At 45.7% G+C, this 25722-nt stretch overlaps 1 protein-coding gene across 1 annotated transcript in view; it reads right to left on the reverse strand.

Annotated features, from left to right (window-relative positions):
• T265_14577 (hypothetical protein) overlaps positions 1-25722 on the reverse strand; it is a gene marked incomplete at both ends in the record, with an annotated part of 43400 nt that overhangs the window by 3264 nt on the left and 14414 nt on the right. The window contains 3 exons of the mRNA XM_009174269.1: positions 5481-7308; positions 8477-8564; positions 11478-11604. Of these exons, the coding sequence (XP_009172533.1) occupies positions 5532-7308; positions 8477-8564; positions 11478-11604 (1992 nt within the window). The remainder of the gene's footprint in view (positions 1-5480; positions 7309-8476; positions 8565-11477; positions 11605-25722) is intronic.

The raw sequence follows: 25722 nt of genomic DNA on the forward strand, positions 1-25722 counted from the left end.
ATATATATGTTGATGAAACCAAGCACGCTCTTGGTTTTCGTTACAAAACTTCTCACTGTCGTTCGTTCGTCTTTCGTACCAACGACAAATTTGTCACAGCCATCTGCATATTCTAATGCCATTCGAAGTCAACTATAATCTGCGTCCGGTTCCCCAGCTGGTTTTCGTTACAAAACTTCTCACTGTCAGTCGTTCGTCTTTCGTACCAACGACAAATTTGTCACAGCCATCTGCATATTCTAATGCCATTCGAAGTCAACTATAATCTGCGGCCCTCCGGTTCCCCAGGGTGTGTATCATAGCCGGTCGAAGATTGTAACAGGCATGGACACGGTTGTTGGTCCAATCAAAAGCCAATCTGGCGCACAGCACGCTTGCCTCGTTGACTAGACCTGATGAAAAGCGATTGGGCGGAAAACAGTTGAAGACCTAAAGAAAGCCCCGTACTAGAAAAATAACTTCGAAACCTGTCCACAGAATGAACCAAAGCTAGTTGGGATGTACTCTCCTGTCTATTTTATATTCCAGTTTCAGGCTAAGAAGTTTTGTCTTCTCAAGGGATTTCAGTCTCATTTAAGCCAGTAAAAATTTAGAATGCAGATCCTGTGCCCTGCTCGGAGGTTCTGTTTCCTTTGAAGGAGTGATCAGCTTAGCTACGCACGGCTTTGCAACCATGTGAAAAAACGTTCAGCCGTAACAACCTCAGGCTGTGTAGCTGCCGTGCAACTCCAAAGAAGTACAAGGGCCTAGATACTGTCAGGCACACTAAGCCTAGACAGAAAATATCGAAAAGTCAGAGTTGAAATCGAACACCGGACCCTCCGGTTAGTAGTTTCACGCTGACCTTTCTCAATTCCGTAAACAAATGAAGCCTATCCATAGACTACCGAAAAACGATCATTTGTGTAGAAAAACAATGTAGCCAAGTATGGTAGGTAAATCGCTTGTGCAATACAAGTAGCGTAGACCAAGTAGCGATCAACCGCGCGAAACACTTGGAAGGACATCAGAGTTACTAGTGCAATCAGCTGTGAAAGGTACGAGTCACATGACATCAGATGGCGTGCATCAATAATGACCTATTTATGGATATTGGTCCGCAATTTTGACGGTCGATATTTGTGGTAGATCGACTAACTCGTCCACTTCGAGGACGATATTTAGTTAGGGAAAAGAGATGAATTGTCACTTAGGGAAACAGGAATACAGTGAACGGTGCTGGGGAAACTGAGACCCAACAAACGACTCAAGCAAACGAGGAAGCACGTAATTGTGGGCAGTGCGTGTTGCAGCAAACATGTGCATTTCTATCATTTCTGAAAGCGGGACGATGAAGCTAGCACACCTATTGCAAAACAAGTAAGCCTCCCCTCAGTTTCTCAAGCCCGCAGATCAACCCAGAAAAACCGAGAATGGATAAAGTGAGGGAAGCGACTTGGTCTGAACAGCTGTCGAGTCGATTCGCTTGAGAAATCTGCGCGACAGAAATATAAGCAACAATTGGTAGAGAACGGACAGATGCATACCACTGAAAATCTCCCGTATAAACTAATCGCTGATCGGTCGACCAAAACGAACAACTGGCGCATTGGTGCACCTGAATAAAAGCCATCTGGTCTCAACAAGGCCGAAACATTTGGTTTTTCGCCCCGTAAATAGGAATAGCCACCCAAGTTCAGTACTAGGGGCGTCGCAACTTACGACTTTCCGTTGCTTCCACTCCACCCCATTTGGTCGTTCTGGAACCGAGACGATTGGCAAGAAACATAAGTTTCGAATCCTCCACATGCTCGTTTGGTTCGAAATCAATCAATCGAACCCGACCACTGCGTCTCGACTTGCCCTGTCTAAGTTTGGACAACATGGCTGTATGCCGGCCCTCGTGCTTCCCTCGGCTGGCATGACATCACCGAAAAGGTGTTACAACTGAACGATTTATTTCTATTTATTTCTGATTCAGGTTCATCAGGTAGGTGCAAGTCCAAACCTTACGTTCTACCCGGAACCAGATCGCCCAACTACAGTTATTTGCACACCAATTAGGAGACTCATCTGAATCCTAGCTGAATCTCTCGTCTACAATGTCCTTCGGCTAAATATGCTGTACAAAGACCGCCTTATGTTTCATTTCATTTGACATTAGAGATATCGTAAAAGAAATGTGATAAACGAGAGAATCAGCTGGAGTTCAAATGAGTCTCCCGAGAAAACAAACTTAGTGTGCAAATTAGTCTCCCATGAAAGCTAACGTAGTATGCAAATGAGTGTAGTTCGCGAATATTCTAAGTCCTCTTTCAAGTTTGATCCATTTGTTTTTTAATGAAATGCCCGCAACCGAAACTGAAGGTCAGTTGGTCCGTGTGTTTCCGTTTAGGTTGCTCCAAATTAGCGCACATCACAAATGACACACTGACGAATACCGCTTGCTGTGTAAGTTGGCCGATAAATGTCCCGTCGATGTCACATGTGTGCCGGGGCACCCAAATCATATCTGTCGGGTTCTCCCTAGAATGCCCTAATAGACTGAGACATCAATGGAGTTGTTCGGTTTCGGAACAACACGGTAAAACTGTGAAATATCTCGGGTTGCTGTCGTGGCTAGTGTCTCGATGTAATTGCTCCCGAGCGACTACACCGGTAATGGCCAGTTGGTTTTCGAAGCATAAACAACCGGTAGGGAAATGCCAGGTTCAGATCAGTACCAGCGTGGCATAGCAAACAGTGCACGTAGTCGGGCCGTAATGTGCGGGAGACCGTGAAGGTAGGCTAGGAATGGGAGTGATATTTGGATGGTCGAATAGATAGGCCCCCTTGATTCAATCCCCGGATGTTAGTTGTGATTGGCTCGAACAAATGGTAGTATAAGTTCGTTGTGTCTTACCTGACACGTGGGATGTTACGTGGCAGACATCGACTGCATGGTCTAATAAACATTGGGTATTTACTGCTGCTTTCTCTGGAGAAAAAGAAACAATAACCCGTGTTTCTCCCGAAAAGTTCATTTTCCACGATTTTCCCCGTCGGTTTCCACTTTCCGTCAAATTCCAGAAAACGCATGTCTCTGGTTAACAGCTACGTAGTGTTGCATCAGGTAGCACTTGATAAAAGTAGGGCGTACGGCTGAGTGTACTGGTTTACGAACCAGGTCAGCTGTAACACCCTTTCGGTGCCTAGCTGCCATGCCACCCAGGGGAAGCACGAGGCTTGGGATACTGCCAGGTTGCCTAAGCCTAGACAGGAAAAGTCGAGATGCACAGGTTGAGTCCGAAACACGGACCTTCCGGTCAGCAAATTCGCGCTCTAACCACTGAGCCATCTCACCCCAAAGCCAATCTATGCTGAAAGCCTGACGGAATAGTGAGGCACGTCTCTGTTAGCGGAACACATTGGGTGCGATGTATTAGGCATGAAATAAAATCTAGAGTCCGACAACCGAAAAACATCTTCATACTAGCGATACCTGATAGTTTGAACAAATATGTGCATGGTTAGGAATGTAACGGTGAAATACTTAGTCCCGAACAAAAAGTACAGTACCGTTAGTGAATGACTACGGCTAGCAGGAGACATTCAAGTTCGAAAAAGATTTACGTAACGCAAAAGTAAAATCGCAAACTCCGGAGACAGTAGAGATTGATAACTCCGGTCCTACCTCCGACCTATTGTTTCTGTCTACATTTGATACAGATGCTAGAATTTTGTCCTCGCGTTACCTACAGGTTGTATGGCAACTAGGCACTCAGAGAGTATGGTTAGACCCGCTGTTTACAAAACGGTAAAAAGAAACGGATATACAAGTTCGTATCGGCAGAACTTGCTGATTCCCGTTCAAATCCCTCTCGATCGGTACAGGAGTTCGACCGATGGCGAACCGAGAGTAGACGAACATCACTTTATCACGAGTTTTAGACTCAGTCACCATGCAGCTGGTAAGGGGGCTGAAATAACAGCGTATGTATAGAGAATCCTATTTTCGAGGTAACTCTTATGGACGGTGAAAGTGCATCTGCGTCGAAAGATTTCCCTTCAGATGTCAACCACGAACACGGTGACACACGGAACATGGAAATTTAGCCTGCACTCCATGGCGTTCTATTGAATAAGACCGTGGCTTATCAGTCCAATGACTTAGGCTCGATCCCACATCGGCACTTGGAGATAGGTAGCCACTTCCGTACAAACGTTATCTCAAAAAGATAAACTGAGAAATTTATATGCGGAATAGAATCTGTATGATAAAACGTGTACTTGAAGGACAGGAACATAAATGCAACAAATACAGATCCAATAAGCCGAAGTGAAAGATTTTGCCCAACTCAGCTAACCGAGGGCAATAGACAATGTCATTAACGGGTGAGAGTTAGTTTACCGACTACCCGGTTGAACCAGCAAGGTCTAAGGGGAGAGGCGGTAGCATTGAATGATGGGTCTATCGGGCACATATAGGGCAGTCCCCTTCGTCCTTGGTCATCAGTTCGCACAAAAACCGCATCTATGACTCCGATTAGTTGTCCATGTACAGTCACACTACGGCATACTAATTCGACAGACGAACTAAACTGGGTTAGGGTAGCCGACTGCACTTAACATTCAGTCAGGCCCATGGGCAAACACGTGAGGAAAGCTCCAGTGGATAGGATTACCTGAATCCAACGGCCGTGAAGGCAGTCTCGTTTTGAACAGCTCTGGTTTAAGACATACCATGGACTAGAGACGGAGCACTGCTGTGGACACTAAGCATATTACATCGCCATGAAAACTAATGGGCCCGAATCCGTCTCCTGTAGGTCAGGCACAGTAAAGGCGAAACTAGTATAGTTGTGAATGTCGCGGGAAGTATAGAATTCGCATTCATATCATTCTCGCTCGAAAAGCCCCAACTGTGTCCTGGCGCAATTATTCTGGTGACTCCATACCAAAGAGACAAAGCACTCGAGTAAAGGAATATATCTCCTATTGGAGCTCATCAGCGGTGCACACCTTTCGAACCCGAAACACCTGTCTACGACTATTCAATCGGCGTATACTAGGCACACCTGAATTAGCACCTAGGCGTGCTTACGCTTGAGCGATGCGACCGATTTGCTCAACACCGAAACAATTGTACAAGGACAGGAGGAAGACTATTCAAATGAGTGATGTGAACTGAGAAACCTGTAGAGCAGGTTAGATGCAGAACTAGCTACAACCACCGCGAAATCTTACCGCCTGAAGTGAAAAGACAGTCAGCTGGACTTAACCGAGATGCCAGATAAAAATAGGAACAACTGATGTTAGAAACGCAGTAGGTCCGAGGAATTCTACGTGGTGTTCAGTTCCAGACAGCCATGAGGCAATGTACGCAATTTTGGCAGCAACAGAAACAGTAAATCTACTGATGAGGTTGTAAAACAGATAGATAGCCTTTCAACGTGGTGTGGAGAAAGGCCCAAAAAGCATGAAAAAAGGGAGCTGAACAAAAACAGCAAATTGCGACTTACCATGAGGTACAACGCCATTTTTTTCGGGTAGAAATGCCAAAGCATGAAGGATTATCGGTTAGGACCGGAGGGATGTCGAACATGACAGGCCAGACGAGGACTGTTAGATCCAGGATCGGAATGACTCTGTACCACTGCAGCACTGCTGGGTTGAGGAGTAACCGAGGACAAATGACCCTGATCATTTATGCACAAATTAACTATTCCACTGTTTGGCATAGAATTCAAAGTCGGAGGTGGTTGTTGCGGTAGTTGCGGGTGTGATGGGGGCATAGAAAAAGAGTTCACACCAGGAATATACACAGCGGGAAGAGGGCTGGCAATCGTAGCACCAAGTGGCTGCGATGCGTGAACAAAATAAGGTGTTTGTTGCACCAGAGGTGCATAGGCTGACAGAGGAATAGGGGGAGTAGAAAAACCTGGGCTACTATCACGACCAAGCTCACCATGTCTTCGATCATGTGGACTATGGGTAAGACCACCAGCACTGAGGGCATGGGCAGACATCACAGACGATGAACCGGGCACGTGACGCGGAGATGACTGACCCGCTGCCAAGATTTGAGGAGAGAGAATACGAACGGGAAAATAGAAACCATTCGGAGTTCCCGATACGACATTTGGGGAATGCTTCAGTACAGCTGATGATATGGAAGTGGATGAGTTGTACTCTCCAGTAGTTGTCTGTCTGTTTGGATTCACAACAAGCGATGTCGCCAACGGCGAGAAAATCGATTGACCAGGTGGGAAATTTTTCTCACCCTCCAATTTAGAATTAGTAGGTTCCCCGAAGGAGATATTATGCTCTGCAGGCACTGTGCCATCGTCGGATATGTCGGAATAGGCTGGGCTGGGGGCAGGAGGTTCATCACTCAGACCCGGTGAGTGGGAAAGTTTCGAAGGCCCATTGCTAGAATCTGGAATGGAAACAACGCGGTCCAATCTGGGAGGAGCTAAGTTTTCATCGAACCGGTCATCCATCGTGGATTTAGTGTCATTATTTTGAACCCTGAGACATTCTGCTCGAGCTAAGGGAGGTGGAGAAGAATGACCTGACTGATTATAAAACTTGTAAGATGGTTGATCACTCGTAGATGTTTCCATCGAGTCCGGCTTGGGGTATTCATTGGATATAGATGCTGATGGGGTGTTGGACGCATCCGGTTGATCTTGATTACTGTGTCCCAAAGAAAAGTGGTAACGCATACTTATTAAGTCTGGAAAGTCACTTTTGCATCCTGGAAATGGACACGTGAAATGGACCGCCGAATCGTCAAACTCCGTGGGTACCTTATCCACATTAAACAGTACGTCATTCAAGGACGAACCTCTGGCCAAACGTGGAGACATACTATTAGAAGGATCTTCATCTCGATTGTTCAATCTAGAGGCAACACGACGATATGGTCGACTGAAACCAGCTCCTCGCCGGCGTCGGCGTTTGGATCCTCGCTGACTGTTCCCAGCTGGAGTAGTTGCTTCACCAGTACTGAGATCCATATCGTAAATGGCAAACCTTGAGTGTCCAGTGGAAATGCCACTTTGGGAAGTTTCGGAAATTTCCAAAGTTCCTTCAACAGAATTGGGATTCGGTGCAGCAGAATCAGAATTTGGATAACAAGCTGCTGCTGCCGCTGCCGCGGCAGCGGCTGCCCGTGTTGTCATGGAAGCCCCAGCTCCGTGATGTCGATGGTGTCGGCCATGACGGTGATGATGAAGATGGTGAAAGTGATGCACTCCACGATTTCTGAACCGGCCAGAGGATCCACGCGACCAACCACGTTGTCCTCGAAGGAGAGTCAGCGCACTGGTAACACCACTGTCCAAACTGAAGTTAAGGAAACAACAAGAATCTTTAGTTTTGGTCAAGTCCCATTCCACAAACCACAAGCAACCAGTGTCATTTATCAATCGTCAAGTAATGGGAAAGGATACGTTGTGAAGCTGGATTTCTAATGGCATTTTACCTAGCATACTATGTACTATTCAATTGAATTTATCAGTTATCAGCCGTGTGCCACAGGCACACTGGTTCCAGCTGCTACAGTTTCGATCACCCGAAAACGGAAAAGTGGAACATACAACAAAGTCTTGAAGGTGAAGGCATGTTCATTTTGTTCGGAAATCGGGTAGCTACGAACTGAAGGCAATAGCTTTGATGCACGAAAGCCACTGACTACGCGATTGGGCCATTTCCACCAATGTCACTAACCACTGGTGAATTGAGTCCCGGGGTCCCCATCCAAGGAGGCGGCAGTTGCCTACCCGACTAAGTTTACTGGTGTTTTCGTACTTCGCTCCCAGGTCCACCTCTCGGTCGCTTTCACTCAAAACAGGGCTAGGAGAAAAGAGCTCTGTGAGGCAAACGGTCTTCGGGCATGCGGAGTACATGTCCCAAATAGCGCAACCTATGGAGCGTGAGTAATTCACCTATCGCGGGAGAGTTCCTTCTTCCTAAGAACATCTGGCATACCTCAGTATTACTAATCCAATGTTACCACCAGACCTGACCAAAGCCTCGGAGTCACGGATGATCAAACATTGACATCCCCCGTATGTCCTCTGCGATAAGGGCCACGTCCCCGATCCATAAAGCAGTGTGGATCGCACCACCGCAGTGTAGACTCTTCCCTTGACAGACCAACTCACGTCACGTGGGCGGCACAGTTGTAGGAGGTTGGTAAAAGCTGCCCTGGTCTTTCAGATGCGAGGAATAATCTCAACTCCAGTCAGTCCACCGGAACTTATACAGCTTCCCAGGTAAACAAATTTATCTACCACGTCGATTGGCTTACCTACAAGCATGAGGTGTGAGTTTGACACCACCCACCCTCGCAGCAGCACTTCACACTTTACAGGTATGATGCACATAGACTAACACACTGAAACTAGATGATCAACTGATGAAGAGTCGAGTAAAAGGTATTTCGCTCAAAAGCACAAGACAAATGAAGGTAAGTTGCAACATGTACGAATCAAACACGGAACATACTCACCATGACGGCGCGAAGCTGTGCTTTGAAGCATCCAGTAAGGTACCCATATAAGACCGTCCCCGCCACTGAATGTTGAGAACCAGCATACCTTTTCGAGAGACAAGAAGAGGTGACTTATTGGTAAGAGCACATCGCTTGTAAGCAAATGCGATTTTTTTGAAACGACTATCAAAAGAGATTGAAGAAGATTACCATAAGTGAGAGGTTCAGCTGAATTCGTTTGAGTATCCAGTCAAAACTAAATTCATGCGCAAATGAGAGGATATGACAAGATGCCTGTGATTGTGGAATCGACTCTGGTGTTGGCAGTTTGGGATTAACAGTCCGGGGGCGTGATTGAGATACGCTGAAAGGTTAATAATAGTCGTTCAGCTGTAACACCCTTTCGGTGCCTAGTTGCCATGCCGTCCGAAAGAAATACGAGAGCTGAGATAGTGCTATGTCGCCCAAGCCTAGCAGGAGTCGAGATGTAGAGGTTGGGTTCAAACCACGAACCTCCAGGTTAGTAAGATCGCGCCTCAACCACTGAGCTATCCCGAGCTCAGGTCAAAAAGTTATGGTGCAACATCCCCAGTCGTTACAAGATGCAGTCAACCAAAGTTACTTAAAGCGTTACTGACCAATCGAAAAAGTCGCTCATTCTGATTCTAGTAATCTAACGACCGTACGAAATAACCTCCATCTGACTTATATATTCTCCTCAAATGCGCCGCACCGATTCTTTCAAGCAGCTGACTGGTGAATAGCTCCTTATCACTTTCAACCTGTAGACAGGTCGGATTACAACGGCTACTCTGGGATCTCGCTGACAGACCCATTCCAGAGATTCTGTGAAATCGGATTGGTGATCGTCAGTCGTGGAAGTTCTGTTGTTGGCATGAGGGTTTCCGAAACCAAGTGGCTGGTGTTTTATCTGATAGAACAGAAGTCCAGTATGCTTGAACTCGTTGAAGGTCGAGAGATGGTCGAGTGGTACCTGCACAATATTCGGTTTACTGGTGACAATTGAAGGTATTCGAAGGCGTTCAGTACTCACACAATGGAACTGAATTTCCGAAAGCTATGGACTAATGCAATCGGGCAATTGAGTTCAGAGCACCAGTCCAAACTTTTGAGCCCCCTTCTAGGTATCCCGGGGTCTCAGCGATGCCGGGAAATTATTCCACCAGACTTTTCCGCCAGAAGTATGGTTGCTTCGGTGGACAATGAAATCTGGTGAGCTGCAAAAATATGAATGTAGATTAGGATGGTTTTCGGTTTGAGCGTATACGCAACAAAATGCAACACTTTGGCGCAAAAGTTTCACTCCATTTGTAGAGGCTTTGCAGATAAGAGCATTGTGCGGCCAATGGGCCCCGTATTCTAACTAACACTTTTCGACGCTTTAAGGCGCGTGATACCCTTGACAAGTCACAGAATTTCGGATTGTTGCTTTTTCAATGCAAAAGCACATATGCTGTTTGGAGCCATCCATCCCAGTTGGCTACATGGCCAGTTGATCGGCTTTCTACAAGCACTATCATCAGGACAGCTCTTAAATAACAGTACGCGAAGATGCATTGACATCACTTTCCCTGTACACAAAATGAATCAGACTACTAGGAGTGAACCAATCATCGCTCTCGAAAAAAAGCAGGTTGTTGGTTCACAACGGGCTGGTCATCACAGTAAATAAACAAAGCGATAGACTGAACCAGTTCCACTGCCTTCGTGCAGACTGAAAATCTCATTCGATGATGGGGGACGTATCGATTGCAGGCTACTGGCAGACACAACAGCCAGACAAGACCACCGTACGGTGAAGGCCAGGGCAGACTGGCTATTGATACAAATGGAAAAAAGCGTGACTATGACCAAGATTATCGTCCATTTTAGTAACTTGTTCAAGCGTGTACGGAACAGCGAGAGTTTAAGCTGGGTGCACACCAAATGGCAACAGACAGTCCTAGAGAAGGTATGGTTGCTCAGATGTGCCGCAATGTTCACAACACTCTCGACCAAAATACTAATGTTGTGACAGCACTAGATGTATCCAGCAGGTTTCACCCACCCAAGAACTCGATCATTCGGTCATGCCCCTGAGATGACGAAAGCAGTAAAAGCATAGGTAGATCCTGGTGTCCCAGACACGGTTACGGCAGGCGACTAAATCCACTTCCTTTCACGTGACCTGTTTTTTGCTCACTCTTGTTGTGTGTAGGTACCCTGGTAACGCTGCCAGTTTGTGATGTCGTGCCTGTTGTGACCTGTTCATTTTCTGTTAAGCTTGCTCAACTGACCAGGCCATTCCTGTCTGGTTCTGTGTAAGTAGCCCTCAGCAGAGTGTAAGCCGGTCAGTCAGGAGCAAGGTAGGACACAGCAATAAGAGTCACAAGGGCTCCGCGCCGACCTAAAAAAAACAGCACCACCAACCTTTGAAACACCACCACGAGCAAACGATGAAATTGCCTCTCGAACCGTATAAAAAGCTCCAACACAGTAGTACCCAAGATGCAAGAGGAATCGACTGGATGGCTGGGAATTCGAAACACTCTTTTTTCCGATCGTTCCCGTTTAGGTCTCTCGGATTGCATAGCAACTATGTAGCAAAATTATTTGGTTATGTGTCCTCTGTGCTTTGTGCGGCGAAAAAAACGGTACAGTGCACCGCAAATCAATCGGTTTCGTTCAAAGTGGGAAGTTCGATTGCCACCACAGACCATGTGTGCCATCCTATTGCTTTACGCAGGTGTACAGAGCAAAAAAATAGCACACTCAACAAGGTAACACCATTGGTGACGTTCAAAGCGTTACAATTCGAATCGGTTCCACATGCGAATGATCGATCGACACGCTAGTAAGCACTGCTAATCGAACCTCTAATAAAGTGACCAAAGGAACAGTAACTAAGTCATCATAGACATTAGAGTACGAAATATAATGCTTGAAAATGGAGAAAATGTCGATAACTAGGTTGACTACTCTGCGTCGCGACAAAACCGGCGACACGCGTGCAACTAACCTGCCGTTTCAAGCCAAACGACACCTTCAACAACAACCTTGGTTCCGGCCTCACAAGGTCCCAGAGGATCTGGTTCTGTTACAGTGGAAAGACCAGACGTAGAAGTGGCTGCATCAACACATGTGACCTGTCGGATGAAACAGAAACAGAAGCCTTTGCTCACAAGTTGTTGTTCTTGTGTGTCAATGAGAATAACTGTAAAAAAGAGATTAGGACGCGTCCAGAACTAGAATTTTGAGCGTGAGCACACACCCAGACTCTAACTGTTAAGTCTCACTCAAGGCCAACCAGTAATTACCACATCTGATTAAATTCAGATACCACCGTGCGTAAATCATCAAAATTTGGGATTTCACACACGAGACACACAGAACTTGAAAGTAAGCAAACTAACAAAAAACCTTTTCTGCTCGTATCACGACATGACTTCAAAACAATTTCAACCAATTCACTAGCTGCGCTCAGCAATATGTCCTTTCGTATTCATACATAAAATAAATGGCCAAGATGTGCACTTTAGTAAGATTTCTACACAAACGCAAGTGGTTGTTTTGATATGCTATTTGATGTGATGGGGTCTGTATTGTTGTGGTGTGAGCTGTACCCCGAAATCAGCTTCACATATACCTACCTGAATCAACCTAGTTATTGCTTCATAACAAATACAAACAATCGGGGCATAGATTGACAACAATCGATTGCAATCAGTAGAGTATAGGACTCCGTGTTCACTAACCATAATTGCATTCTTAACGAAGGAAATCAGCCGGAAGGTGACATGTACCATGAGAATCAAAGCAGCAATTGGACCGTCTAGCGTAAAAACATTAAAAATTAAAAACGGCAAGACGAACGGCCACCGTGCGATAGCTCTCTGTGGGGCGAGATTGCCCAAGTGGTTAGAGCGCGAATTCACTGACCGGAAGGCCCGTGGCTCGAACCCGACCTCTGTCTCTCGACCTCCCCTGTCTAGGCTTGGGCAACCTGACAGTATCCTAGCCCTTGTGCAACCTTCGGGTGGCATGGCAGTTAAACACCGAAAGGGCGCTCCAGCTGAACGGACGATAGCTCTGATGGGATAATTCGATGAACTCTTTTAGATCATTTCGCTCCAGTCTCTGTCGACGCTTTGGTGTACTTTCAACGGATGTGCGGATGACATTTCGACAGATGCTATAGTTTCAAAGCAGCGACTAAGTAAGTCTAACATCTGAACCGTTGCGCAATCGTTGCGATGGTATGGCCCAAAGGAGTGTCAGTCGAGCAGAAATTAAAGTTACAAGTTGGTCAAACAACACCTGGTGATGTGAGGTATGAACCCACTGCGTACTCTTGTCTAGTCATGGCGAGGAGTAACAATGATTCTCTCTCAGGCTATATTGGGCGAGATGGCTCAAGTGATTAGTGATTTACTGACCGAAAGGTCTGTGGTTCGAACCCGACCTCCGCCTCTCGATTTTCCCTGTCTAGGCTTGAGCAACTTGGCAGTATCCCTGCCCCCGTGCTTCCTTCTGGTGACATGGCAGCTAGGCACCGGAAGGGCGCTACAGCTGAACGCTTTTTTATATTGTCAAACGGCGGTAGTAACCACGATATACTGAGATTGTATCGCACGGGTAATGTTCCAGTCTAGTGACACTAAGGAATACCTGGACATGCCAACCATGGCTTTCACTACGCTGCACCTGTCTTTGCTACAGAATGATGCATTCGCCCACCGTGTTCACTGATAGACAGCCATGCACCGTGAATTACATTAGGAAAAAATTTGCCAGTTCAGTGCTCACGGGTATGGTTTGCATTGTGCGATTATGCTCTGCGTGTTGTTGTGTGGATTTATATCTGTTTCTGTCTGCAGGAAAGTGAGGCGGCACGGGCCGACGCGTTTAGATGGAAGTTCTGGGAGTTCTTGCCTTTTCAGAAGAGTCTGCTAAAAGCTTTCTGAATTCTCGATCGTTGCTAGGATTTTCCCAGCTGAACACTTGCATGCAGGAAAGCGGAAATAGATTATTCTCAAGTGCTCTGAGGCAAACACTGAGGGTGGTCTTTCCACGGGTTGAAACATCTGACCTCTATACGCCACACAAAGGGAATCCCCAATTATGACATCCCGTGCTTTGAGTTCATTGCCGGCTGGATCGTCCGGATAGGGCGTTTTGCTGCCAATAAAAGCCGATCTCTGCTGTTGACTTGACTGTGCTTCATGTGTACTCCAATCACAAGGGCATTTCAAACTTCTGCACGTGTTTTACCCTCAAACTGAAGCTGGACAGCTAATATTATATTCAAGGTACTTGCCGGCTAATTATGGTCTTCAACAGCTGCGACTTCGGTGAAACTTTGACAGCCTATCTACAGAGTGATCGGCGTGCTCACTTAAATTTCCGATCAAGTAAATTTCGTTGCAATGTATCCTTTGCCTGTTCTTATCTCCCTGTAAGCACATGGATTCACTTCATCGGTGACTCACATTCTAAGCTGCAAATGATTCAATCGAATTGTTATATCGTCCGTATCAAGAGCCTAAATCATCAAAGCGTGCTAATCAACACCAAGAACATGTCAATCGTCACACTGAGTAGCAGAATCCGGTGTACAGTGCATCTGAAAGGCAGTCATGGATAAATATCGATAAGATCACGAAGTTGCCAGGGTGTTCGAAAATCATCAGCACGCAAAATGAACTTTTTGGTCCTCGGCACGTACCAAATCAAAACTCAGTGACTAGCTTGTCAAAGGCAAGCGGGAAAAATCAAGATGTTACGCACACTGCAGTGAACTGCAGTGTCTATGGATCCTGCAATTGCAGACTATCCATCGTTTTTTCGCAGTTCACAGTTCACCAGAGCATGTTTCCATAAGTGGCGTCCTCACTGTCTACTTATCAATGTACTTACACTCTTCGCGAGCCACTGTGTTCACAGTCAGAGAATAATCCCTCACCAGATCTACTGTTTGCGACCGATACGAGCAAAGGTCATTTCAACCCGGGTAATTTAACTGTGCATGCGTCATCGATCTAAGTTGCCTGATCACAAACAGTGCCCAGTACAAGGGTGAACACGAAGCTCACACACGTGGAAATCTGCGGCGCCAGAACGGTACATCGGCAGTCGATGAGCATTAGCGAAACTCATGCGTGTGAATGTCAAAACAAGAACTCACCAACCTAACTAACTTGGCTTTCTACTGTTAGAGGCGGTAAGGATGGTGGATATGACTGGTGAAACCTTATAAACATATGAGTGAAAACTGTGGATAGGGACGATCTCAACTTTATGGGAAACCTAGCCCTTTGATTCGGGCCTGAGATACAAAGAAAGACTACGTGCCCAACTATTCTGACCAATAAAGTTTACAGAAAACACGTATTCTGGATGATTGAAGAACTGGAACAGCTTGGGTAGATCGCATTAGAAGGGTAAAGACAACACGGCCTCCAAGATGAAGGATGTCAAACGAGTAACTGATATTGGAAACCGGCTCAGGTGTTTCTCTGTTGAACAGTGGTCATTTGCGAACTGTGAGTGAAGAAATGATTGGGGGCGAACAAGTTTTTGTTTTTACCCGACCAGTCATGCAAAACCACGGTGACCTTTGGAAGAAAAAACGTAAGTACAAAAGATGCGGATGTAAATTCGTAGGTGTTGCTTACAAGGGGCGCTGACTGACTGACCGGCAAATTGATAGCACTGCATACACACACACCGTTAATAACAATAATAAATGGTTCGGAACTTTGATAATCCATGAATTTGTGGCTAAGGAACGCACTGCGAACAGTGTATTAAAAACTGATCCTCCACGTATATCATGTTTGTTTCCGCAGGGCCCCAACCCTTCCCCTCCCCCCCAAAAAAGACAGAACCCTCCCGTTGTCTAGCCCCATTGTTGATCTAGCTTAACGCAATCACAAAGTTAGTCGGGATCTATGTAGTTTGAGCAGACAAATGTTTTTCCTATAAGAAATGAGCACGAATACCATAGGGTATGTGATGTCATTCAGGCGCCACTATAGAACGCCCACAATCACAGACAGTTTAGCTATTAAAGAGCAAGTAAACAGATAACTAGCGTCGCACCAGAAATTGTAGCAATCATCGAATTCCAGAGTTGTGTTGAACCATTCGCTCCAAAGATGTTTGGTAAACAATCGGTGGATTTGTTTCTGGACAACGTTTCGCTTTTGACACAAAAGCTTCGTCAGGCCAAGTGAGCAGGTTGATTGGGCTTTAAAGCAGTCAGGGAACCAATCCGTGAGATTTCTTATGACTAGCCGACTTGATCAGTGCTGGTTGTTGGTTAGTGGGGATGACTAACATTTACGATAGACTGGTTGGGGGAGGATTTGTCTTGATGATGAACCCGGATTCTTCGTCCTTGCTTTTTCAGTCTAGGACAGCTTAATGGAAAATTCCTCTTGGGGTCGTTCACAGATTTCGCTCACCTGTGTTCGTCAAAGGGGGCCGGGTCAATTGGTTTGGGGATAGGGGTGGATAATTGGGTCTAACGATACTTGGACTATGTACTTTTAGACCCAGACCATTCCGCTGATAACTGCACACCGCCTCGTGTCATCTCGATAGTTTACCAAACCTCTCTGAAACGATGACTTCCCAATCGGTCCCAAAATTTTTCCATTTCATTCGCTCCAACCTTTATGTACAATGAACACCGTTTGCAAAAGACAAGTGACCTGCAAACAACGTCTGTATGAACGAAAGAAAAGACTGCAATTCTCCGAAGGTATACCCCCCTGTCCACACATGAAGACCACATATTCAATTTGGAAAAACTGATAATCATGTCACGCGGAAATAAAAGACAGAGTGAACATTTTTTAAAAGTACGGTACTTCAGATCGGATTTAGCAACTGGCATGTCCCACTGGACCCAACCTACCCCTCATTGCAGCGGAACAAGCGGACAACCAACCAAGAAAAAGGAACCCTGGAAGACACACCATTAAACATAAGCGTGGAACCAAGAGAGAGAGAGAGAGAGAGAATAGAGCCACTCAGTGATTCAGAACAAATGGAAGGAGCCGAGCACAAACATACATGCATATGAGCTTCTAGATAAGCAGATCAATGGACCGACCAACACAGCCGCCCAACCAAACAACAAGCTATAGTTGATCCAATCTAGCATCGACTTCCAAATTCGTTGGTAGTGTGGGGAGATTTGTGATTTTTTGTTGGTGTAGATTTCATCCTGTAAGCAAAGGCAATCTGTGCGTTCAGCCGTAACACCCCTTCGATGCCTGACTGCCATGCCACCAGAAGGAAGCACGAGGGATGGGATACTGCCATGTGGCCCAAGCCTAGACAGGGGAAGTCGAGATCCAGAGGTCGGGTTCGAACCACAAATCCTCCGGTCAGCAAATTCGCGCTTTAACCAGTGAGCCATCTCGGCCCCAGAGCCAATCTATGCTGAAAAGCCTAGAAGCTGCGCGGAGTCCATGCTAGCGACGTAATACAACCTGCAAGCTAAGCTGTAATCCTGCTTGCCATATGAGTCATTTCTGATAAACTAAGGCGTGGCGAGCAACATACCGATGTCTAAGGCTTCCGCTTAAGTTCCGGAGTTATAGGCCATACTTCTGTGGTAATCTAGAAGTAGGCGAATATTCGGAAACAGAAAATTTTGAACGGTGAGGTTGACCGTATGCTGTACTGCCGTGAATAATAGACCGGGAACTGGCGTGCAAGCTAAACGCACGGAACAAACGAATTGTACGAACACAGTTGACCGGATTATGACTAGGTATCCAAATATAGAAGTTTAATCGATCGATTACGAATTGGCAACGAAGTATGAAGGTCGTTAATTCAGCAAATCTATTTACCTTCCAAGACGCGGACCTCTGAAAAACACACATGCACAGCCTACTTACGCGGACAGTGGTGATATTGCTTTGGACGCATAGCCGTCCCGATACTCAATAGGATAACCAGGTAAACCCCAAGATGAAAAGTGTACATCTCATGTGCAGCGGAAATTACTTAGCCGACAAAACCAGGTTAACGATCATCCAGGAATATCGGAATTACTCTGAAATAATAAGACTGTAAGCCCGAATTCCAAGCGCAAATAGCCCAGAAGCAATTAATAAATAAGAATAATCTCACTTGGGTGATCGAATTTCACCAGGGGTTCACGCCACAAGAAATAGACCAGTAGTCTGAGACCAACTTTGCTCATTGGTGATCGAATAAACGGCGTTAAATTTGGCTCCATCATTACCACATTTGCCTTGATGAGGCCGCACATTTTTAGTCAGCAAACGGAAAAGTCCACCGAATTTAATATTCAGTCAACGATGATAACTACACAATGTGGTTATCCGCTTACTCATCGTCTATTGCACTAGCTCCATAGTCACGGAACAAACTGCCACCGTATGCCAACAAACTAAACAGTACTAGGTCGTTTCAAACGCTGTGTTCTGTCAAGGGTATAATGCCAGATTTAAGGGGGTTGGTGTGGTGGATTCTTACACCGCACCGGAACCCTTCCGAGTAAAACACCGTAATATGCGGTAAGCCAGCGATATTCAACCAGGAATTATTAGACGTAAATTTCTATTTTGATGAAAACAGTCTATCAACACAGCATTCAAGCGTTTGTATCGGATGGTATAATAAAAAATAACGATCAACCAACAGCAACGACAACCTGAATGTTTAATCTCGACGGATTATACAACAACGAGGTGGTTGCATGTGTGTGAAAGAAACGCACGCAAAGCCTCCCCCTGCGGCCCATTTATCAACTTTTCATTATTTATTTATGCTTCTAACTGTTCATTGGACGAGAACCTGTACCCATGCGTAGGTTGTATAGACAAACTCCTAATGGCGCTATTATACATGATAGGATCAGGGAAACAGAAATAATTAAAATGAAGAGGCTGAGTGAGAAAAACTTGGGCGAGATGGTCTAAGTAGTGAGAGCGCGAATTTACTGACCGGAAGGCCCGTGGTTCGAACCCGACCTCTGCCTCTTGACTTCCTTTGTCTAGGCTTGGGCAACCTGGCAGTATCCCAGCCCTCGTGCAACCTTCGGGTGGTATGGCAGTTAAGCACCGAAAGGGTGCTACAAATGAACGATTTCTTTCTTTCTATCACCAACGCCAGGAACACAGCAGTAGTAAACACTGGTGCCAAAATGCTACATCATCATGTAAAATAGTTGAAAGGAGTTGAAATCGGTCGTGGGCTGTCGAAAGGTATTCAGCAACCTTATGAGTAGCGTGTTACGTCTAGACAATGTACTACGATGTACGGAATATCGTACCAACTGAAACATGGCGCGGCCTTGTATAGCACATCCACTTGATGAAGCACACCATTAACGCGGGATTCAGCCAGGGTGAGCTGAGTTTTCCGCTACAACCAAATTGGTGGACAAATGAGTATTTTTCGTCAATCTCCCAAGCATAGTTTCAACCTTATTGACTATATGAAAGTCAAGTTTCTAAGCCCCATACAGTACAGCTTCAGTTGAGCAACGCTGTGAAATGTCTTGGGAAAAAATTGCGCAAAATGTTTCACATCCGGACTACACGTCGGTCAGACTACTACTCTAACCCACCACACTGCTTTGTGAAGAACCTCGAGATTTTTGAGGCGTTATCATCCGGGGTTCAGTGATCTGTAGGATCGACCGCATGATGGTGCTAACGTCATTCCTGCACACTATCACCCGCTCGTTGGTGAATACATACTTTGCGGTGATATCAGCTACTGATTCACTAACCCATTCGCAGAGAGGCCGTAACCTTGTCTTACTACCTCTGACATCAGATTTGATCAGTTCTGTCTTGAAAGTAGTCTTTATGAACGCACCGGTCAACGCGTAAACCCGTTTTGACTGAAGGTGCCAATGAAAGGCCTATTTTGCCAAATGAAGTTCCGCTTGACACTGCTTAATGCACTTACAATATACGATGATGCACTATACAAAATTCCAAGCAGCCAGTACTGATGACCATGGATTCTCGAAATCTCAATTGTTTTGCCCCTAAATTCTATCTGAACCACGCAACTTCTTACTGAGTAGACATCGAACGAGTAGTATGCACACTCCAACTGGAGGCAAACAGTGTCATTCGTCAAGACGCTACTTATTTGGAATCAGCTGAGAACCAGCCAAGTTAATGTTGAAGTCAAGCCCTCATTGTACGAACTAGGTATGATTGACAGGCGTAAGGTTGCTGAAAACTCTTCGACAGCCCACGACCGGTTTCGCCCTTCTTGTAGTCCATCCGGTAGGCGAAGTCTATGAGTCTCCACCAACTTTATAGTCTACTCGAACCCAAATTGAACGAAATTAGCAAAACACTCATTTGCAAACCAATTTGGTTCGGCGAGAGAATCAGTTGGAACCCAGCTTGCTCATGAAGTACCAATCCCAGAGCTGAATCTAGCTCAATGATGCCTAATTTGGTTACAGTCCTCATGGACGTCTCATCCGAATTCAGCATAAGTTAGCAGACAAATTCAAAAAATCGAACGATTCCGAGGTGCACCACGTACACCCTGATAAAAATTCTCGATTGCAAAAAAACAGGTGAGGTAGAATATCCGGGACATTCACAAAAACCTCAAGCCCCATATTGTTCCCCCCTCTCCCTTGCAATTGACATCGGGCCACAGAGCAGAAGGGCAAACGATGGAACGTCACAATTCGGTTCATAAACAATTGAAAATAACCCGCTCGTCACCAGTAGGGTGAGGTGATTTTTCGCAGGTAAAATCGTGGTCGCATCAGAGAAATGCATACCTGAATTCAGTTTTTCAAAAAACATTGAGAGCAGCCGATCAATACGTTCGAACCTGAGCTTGAAATAGATCAGAGTTTCAGACCGAACTCACTGAAGGTCCGCGGTTCAAAACCAACGCCGGTAGCCCAGAGCTTCTGCCTACACATGGGCAATCTGGCAACTTTTCATTTTTCGTGTTTCCTTCGAGTAACGTGGCAGACAGGTAGTAAAAATGTGTTGTAGCTGAATGATTTTCAGCTTTGTTTATTGCTGATTTTATCTGTGGATCGATAGACTGTGTCCGCCGGATCAGCTGTTTGTTTTGACTAAACGAGCAGCCAAGGAAAAAGTTGTAAATCAAGATTTCGACGTGTAAACGAAGCCAATCTGCCTGAAAAACCGAAGAACATTGTATAGCTCTGTCGTCCTTATTGAAAGTGACAGATAGTGTCCATCTAACAAACTTCGAGGATGATTTGAACCCGCGACTTCCTGACTAGTAGTTGTAGCCTAGACCGTTCGGCCATGAGCGGCTGATTAGCTGGCACCTGGACAAGATAATAACATCACTCATCCTTCAGTAACGGAATTCAGGGCAAGTGATCACTGGTTCCTCGGTTTGGATTTGGCGGAATTGTTATCCATGTAGTGGCTAAAATCAACGAAGATGGGCAATTTCTGTTAGTCCTCCGGGTCCAGCTGCTCACTGGAACATCGGACTGCGATCTAAGCATATTCATTCGACTGCTCCCGACACTCCCCATCAGTGTCATGATGTGCTGTGTCGGCAGAACCCTAAACCAGCAGCTGTCCAAATCTCGCGTCCCATTGCCACTTCTCTTGGGATAGTCCTATTTGCACGGCATCGATGTTCTTTTGTGGCAGCTCGTCCATATAACTGCGTCCCTACCACATACATCTCTCATCTAGATTCTTTTCATAGTTGATCACATTGGTTCAGCGTCCTGATTCCTAGTTTACTAAAGTTTATGTCCAGTATATCTAGCGCCGCTTCTTTCAAAATTTATCTACTCCTGGGCCGGCGATTTCAGGTCTACTGTAATTTTTATCCACACCAAATTGCTGGCTTCGCGCGCCATCTAAAACTTCGTGTGGTTGGATACATCGTACAGTGTCTTGTTTCGTTCATGCACTAACTCCGACTGAACTTCCCAATCGGTTCTTTCAGGTCTCGTCAAGCGCCGCACTCGCATGTATCAAACACACGAATTACTCTATCGTCACAAGGTCAGATGAATTACGTCACCGAACGTCAGTAACATAGTCGGAGGCGATTACACTGATAAGCGAGAGCAGTACGTGGTTCGACTTTATGGCGTATATCACGTCGGTGTCACTCGCCTGTTGGTGATTCGCGCGGCACTGACGTTATGAATCGCACTATGCGGCCGATGTTACGGAAAATGAGACCCTGTGTTGTGTCAGCCCTGGCACAATCAAAGCGAAACGATAGACAGTCCGTTCTCATTACTTCCAACGAAGATCTCGACTACCGAACTTGAGTATTTCAGTTGGCTTGTCGGATGGACAGAAGCCTTGGGCGCACTTACGGCCATTGTAGCTGTGAATAGAAAGCACGTCGATCTGGTCCACCACATAGTTGACGCTTTCGAGCTTTCTGCTGAAGAACGTTATTTATCGTCACTGCTACTCTCCAGTGAACTACACTAGGGTCATGTACTAATTGGCGAGATCGCCCAAGTGGTTAGAGCGCGAATTTACTGACCGGAAGGTCCGTAGTTCGAACCCGACCTCTGCCTCAGTATCTCTGCCCTCCTGCTTCCTTCGGGTAGCATGGCAGCTAGGCACCGGAAGGGTGTTACAGCTGAGAGGTTTCTTTCTACTCATGGGCGCAGTCGTTCACTGAACAGTATGTTCTCGATGTGCAATGACGCAATGGTACAAACAAAGTCATTCTAATCTAATCGGATAATACGTCCATTTTGAACTAGCCAGGAAGTGGGAACAGTTCAAAGCATGCCAACGTCAGAATTCGCGTCACCCTGCAAACCTAAGGAACTATTCTATGGCTCACGGTACTAGCAATGATAAGAATGAACACCGCACAATACGAGCATTGCTAACTAGGGTTGCATTTTAATCTTTTTGAACGGCAGAGCACAAGTACACCTAGAATGCACGGAAAGATGCCTGAAGGTTAAATCGAACCCCCAAAGATCCCATTTCCAAATATCACGGGCACAAGGCAACCCTATTCAAATGTTGACTGGCTATCATCACTCCGTATTTTGTTACCCTCAGAACCTTGTGTGTTAGATCGGATGTAGAAATCTGGTTTTCCAGAAAATATCATAAATCTTCAGGTTTCATATTTTCCCAAGTCCTCCTTTTGAAACCTATCATTTTTGTAATATAGCCCATCTTTTACGACGGAAATGAGCGGAATCTAGGTGTCTTCCGCAAGACATTTCAATGTTGGAAACAGCTCACGATGCAGACAGGCCCGAGATAAGTCTCGCGAATAGTGACCAGTAAATAAAAAGTCAGCCAAATTACTGTGTAGTCATTTAAAATTCAGTAGAGCTCGAGGTGGCTGGGGAATTAAGGCGCGAACTTACTGACCCCAAATTCGCAGTTCGAACCCAACCCCGGCATCTCGACTGCTCCCGTCCAAGTTTGAGCAACCTACCAGTATCTAAGTCCCTGTAATTCCTTCGGGTCACTTCACAGCTATGCAGCAAGTGTTACAGCTGGAGGTTATTCGGACTCCGGTCATTCTGGTGGTGAAAAATGGAAGATCTCCACCTCCAAGGAGTAACTCTTTTTCCCTTAGAATGTTGACCATACATTAGTTCATCGAGTGTCTGCTCCTAAAAGCCGCGTAAAACCTGACAGTAGAAATTAGATGAAGTTTTCATACCTTTGATTTTAGTCTCCCTCTGTATCTAACCGTTACCTTAGCCTACATGAGGTTTCGTATTTACTCCCACGGTAGGATTCGTCAGAGTGATCAAGAATCGGTATCCATCATTTTGGTTTATCATTATAGTCACATAGGTGTGCGGTTGCTCCGAGCGTGACCCTGTCTACAAGCCCAGGAACACGTGACTGTCACTTAGCTTGTTTCGGACCTGATAGAACAAGGCTGTTCGATCAACTCAGCAAGCGACTAATCTCAGCGCAAGAGCCAAAGATCTCGCTTTCATCCAGGATATTGCAAAAAGGGCGAAACAGACACCTCTGTATTGTGGTTTAAAAGGATGTTACACCACAGTAATTCTACTTTGTCCATTCTCACAGCCGACCAAATCGAGATCAAGTCAGACAGCACCTGCGGGGGGCTGGCCCCAAAATTACTACGAATGTAGGGCTGTACACAATGCAGAGCTAAACATTTCCGCTTTTCGGGTGGCCTGTTCGTTTCTTATCTGTATCTGGTCCGTCAAATTGGTCAAAAAGCAGCGACAGCAATCAGCCGGTTTCTAGATAACTCGCTCAGAAGTGCAATGCTAAGCCCATCATAAGCATGCAACTGAGCTTTGCATTAAGCAAATCGGTCTGCGTGAGAACACACCAATAATGCCTCATCAACAAGGTCGGCTGTGTAAGCGTCAATCTTGGATCCATTTGTAGGCATCAAAGGAAGGGTGGTCAGAGCGTGACAAGACCTGAGCAGTGGATTGAATGCAAGGAAGAACGCCAGAAAGAGGGGTTTTATTTGTGGAAGCGATTCAACGAGGTTAGTAAGACCCATCAGCCCAGCGGTACATCGCAAAGTTCAGTCCAAGAGAAGTAGTGGGGAATTATGCAGTAGGTTGTGAAGCTTTGACAGTTACAAAAAGTCATTAGACCCTCATCCCAAAACAGTCAGAAGACGTCATGCATTCAAAAAATCGACTATTCGATTCACGGAAGCCCATTCTACAGAAACCAATGAATAATTGCTCGAGTCACTTGCAATGACAGATTTATTCCGAGTTCATTTCATCCAAACGACTCCATGACCCATGACCTAAACGTATGGTGCGATCGATTCTAAACCGAGGAGGCGAAAATTCCGTTTTCCGTCCGATCGATCCATTGGTGATCCGCATCAAATACTTCGGGGAAGGAGCTAGTCTCTTCTTCATCGTTAGTTAGATCGAGTTTGTAAGGTTGGCTCATGGGATATTTCGCTTGAATTACGGTAATCCTTTCATTTAACATGGTTGTGCCTATCAGTTCAAAGGCCAATCATCAGTCCGAAATAAGAGTATCTGTATTACGGCCAAATGCATTTACTTTCTTGGAGCCGTAACAGGATTTTTGCCATAATGATTGTCACGTGATCTCCTGAATAACAACACATCTCCTTAGGATCCAACCATGCAATAAGAATTGATATGAGTATGAGAGGTTCTGATACACTCAACAAGAATTGCTCTTTAACGTAAAAACATTCACATTCGTACTCGTATAAACCAGCACACGGAGACAGCACAAATCCGAAGACAGATACGCGTTTCAAGATTACCTCAATGATCCTCAGGTCATGTGGCTCTAATGATTAGAGTTCTATTCTGGTCCCTATCCGTCTAAACCCAGTTTGTGAGCAGGGCCCGCGTGACTATATGCAACTAATCACAGTGGGAAAACACAATTTCGAAACACGACGGAACAGGCAATCAGGATGCGACACTGTTACAAACGTGAAGTGTGAATCCCTGTCCATACGGTCGAGAGTCTGCATGGTAATCTCTGTGCTCTTTAAACTACGTACCACGGTGTAAGTATCTGTGGGTCCACATCGTTGCGTTGACCCGTTTTGACTTGGCTACATACATACTGGAGACCACCGTGGGGAGAAGGGTGCACAAAACTTCTCTTTGATAAACTTACAGTAAATCGTAACCCATGAAAAGTGTTGATTTTCTAGAATTGGGCTATTTTTGGGAAACAATTACTGCCTGTGGAAAACGTTCAGCTGTAGCACCCTCCAGGTGCCTAACAGCCACGCCACGCGAAGGTTGCACGAGGGCTGGGATACTGCCAGGTTGCCCAAGCCTAGACAGGGGAAGTCGAGAGGCGGACGTCGGGTTCGAACCACGAACCTTCCGGTCAGTAAATTCGCGCTCTAACCACTTGGGCCGTCTCGCCCCCTGTTTATGGGAACCACTGTGCACAATAGTGTTGCTGCCCAACTGCAAGAAAACATTCGATCGCTCCACCACGCTGAAGGCTGTTACATGTGCTATTGTCTAGACTCTTCCTGCTCGTTGACTGTTTGGTGTACAGTGACCAGTTAGCCGAATTAATAGCTCCCCTTGCAAATTAAGGATCATCCTTACTCCAGACAGGAAAAAAGAACCTGAAAAAAATCACCAACCTTACAAAATTTGTCAGAACGATTTCACCCGAAAAACCAAAGAATGTCCTTGTCAGGCAACTAGGTACCAGTTCCTACGTGTTTAACTTCGGTGCGACAAGAAACTGCTTCTTTCTTTGTAGACCAGCGCA

The sequence above is a fragment of the Opisthorchis viverrini genome (genome assembly GCF_000715545.1).
Source record: "Opisthorchis viverrini unplaced genomic scaffold opera_v5_217, whole genome shotgun sequence".
NCBI classification, from domain to species: Eukaryota; Metazoa; Platyhelminthes; class Trematoda; order Opisthorchiida; family Opisthorchiidae; genus Opisthorchis; species Opisthorchis viverrini.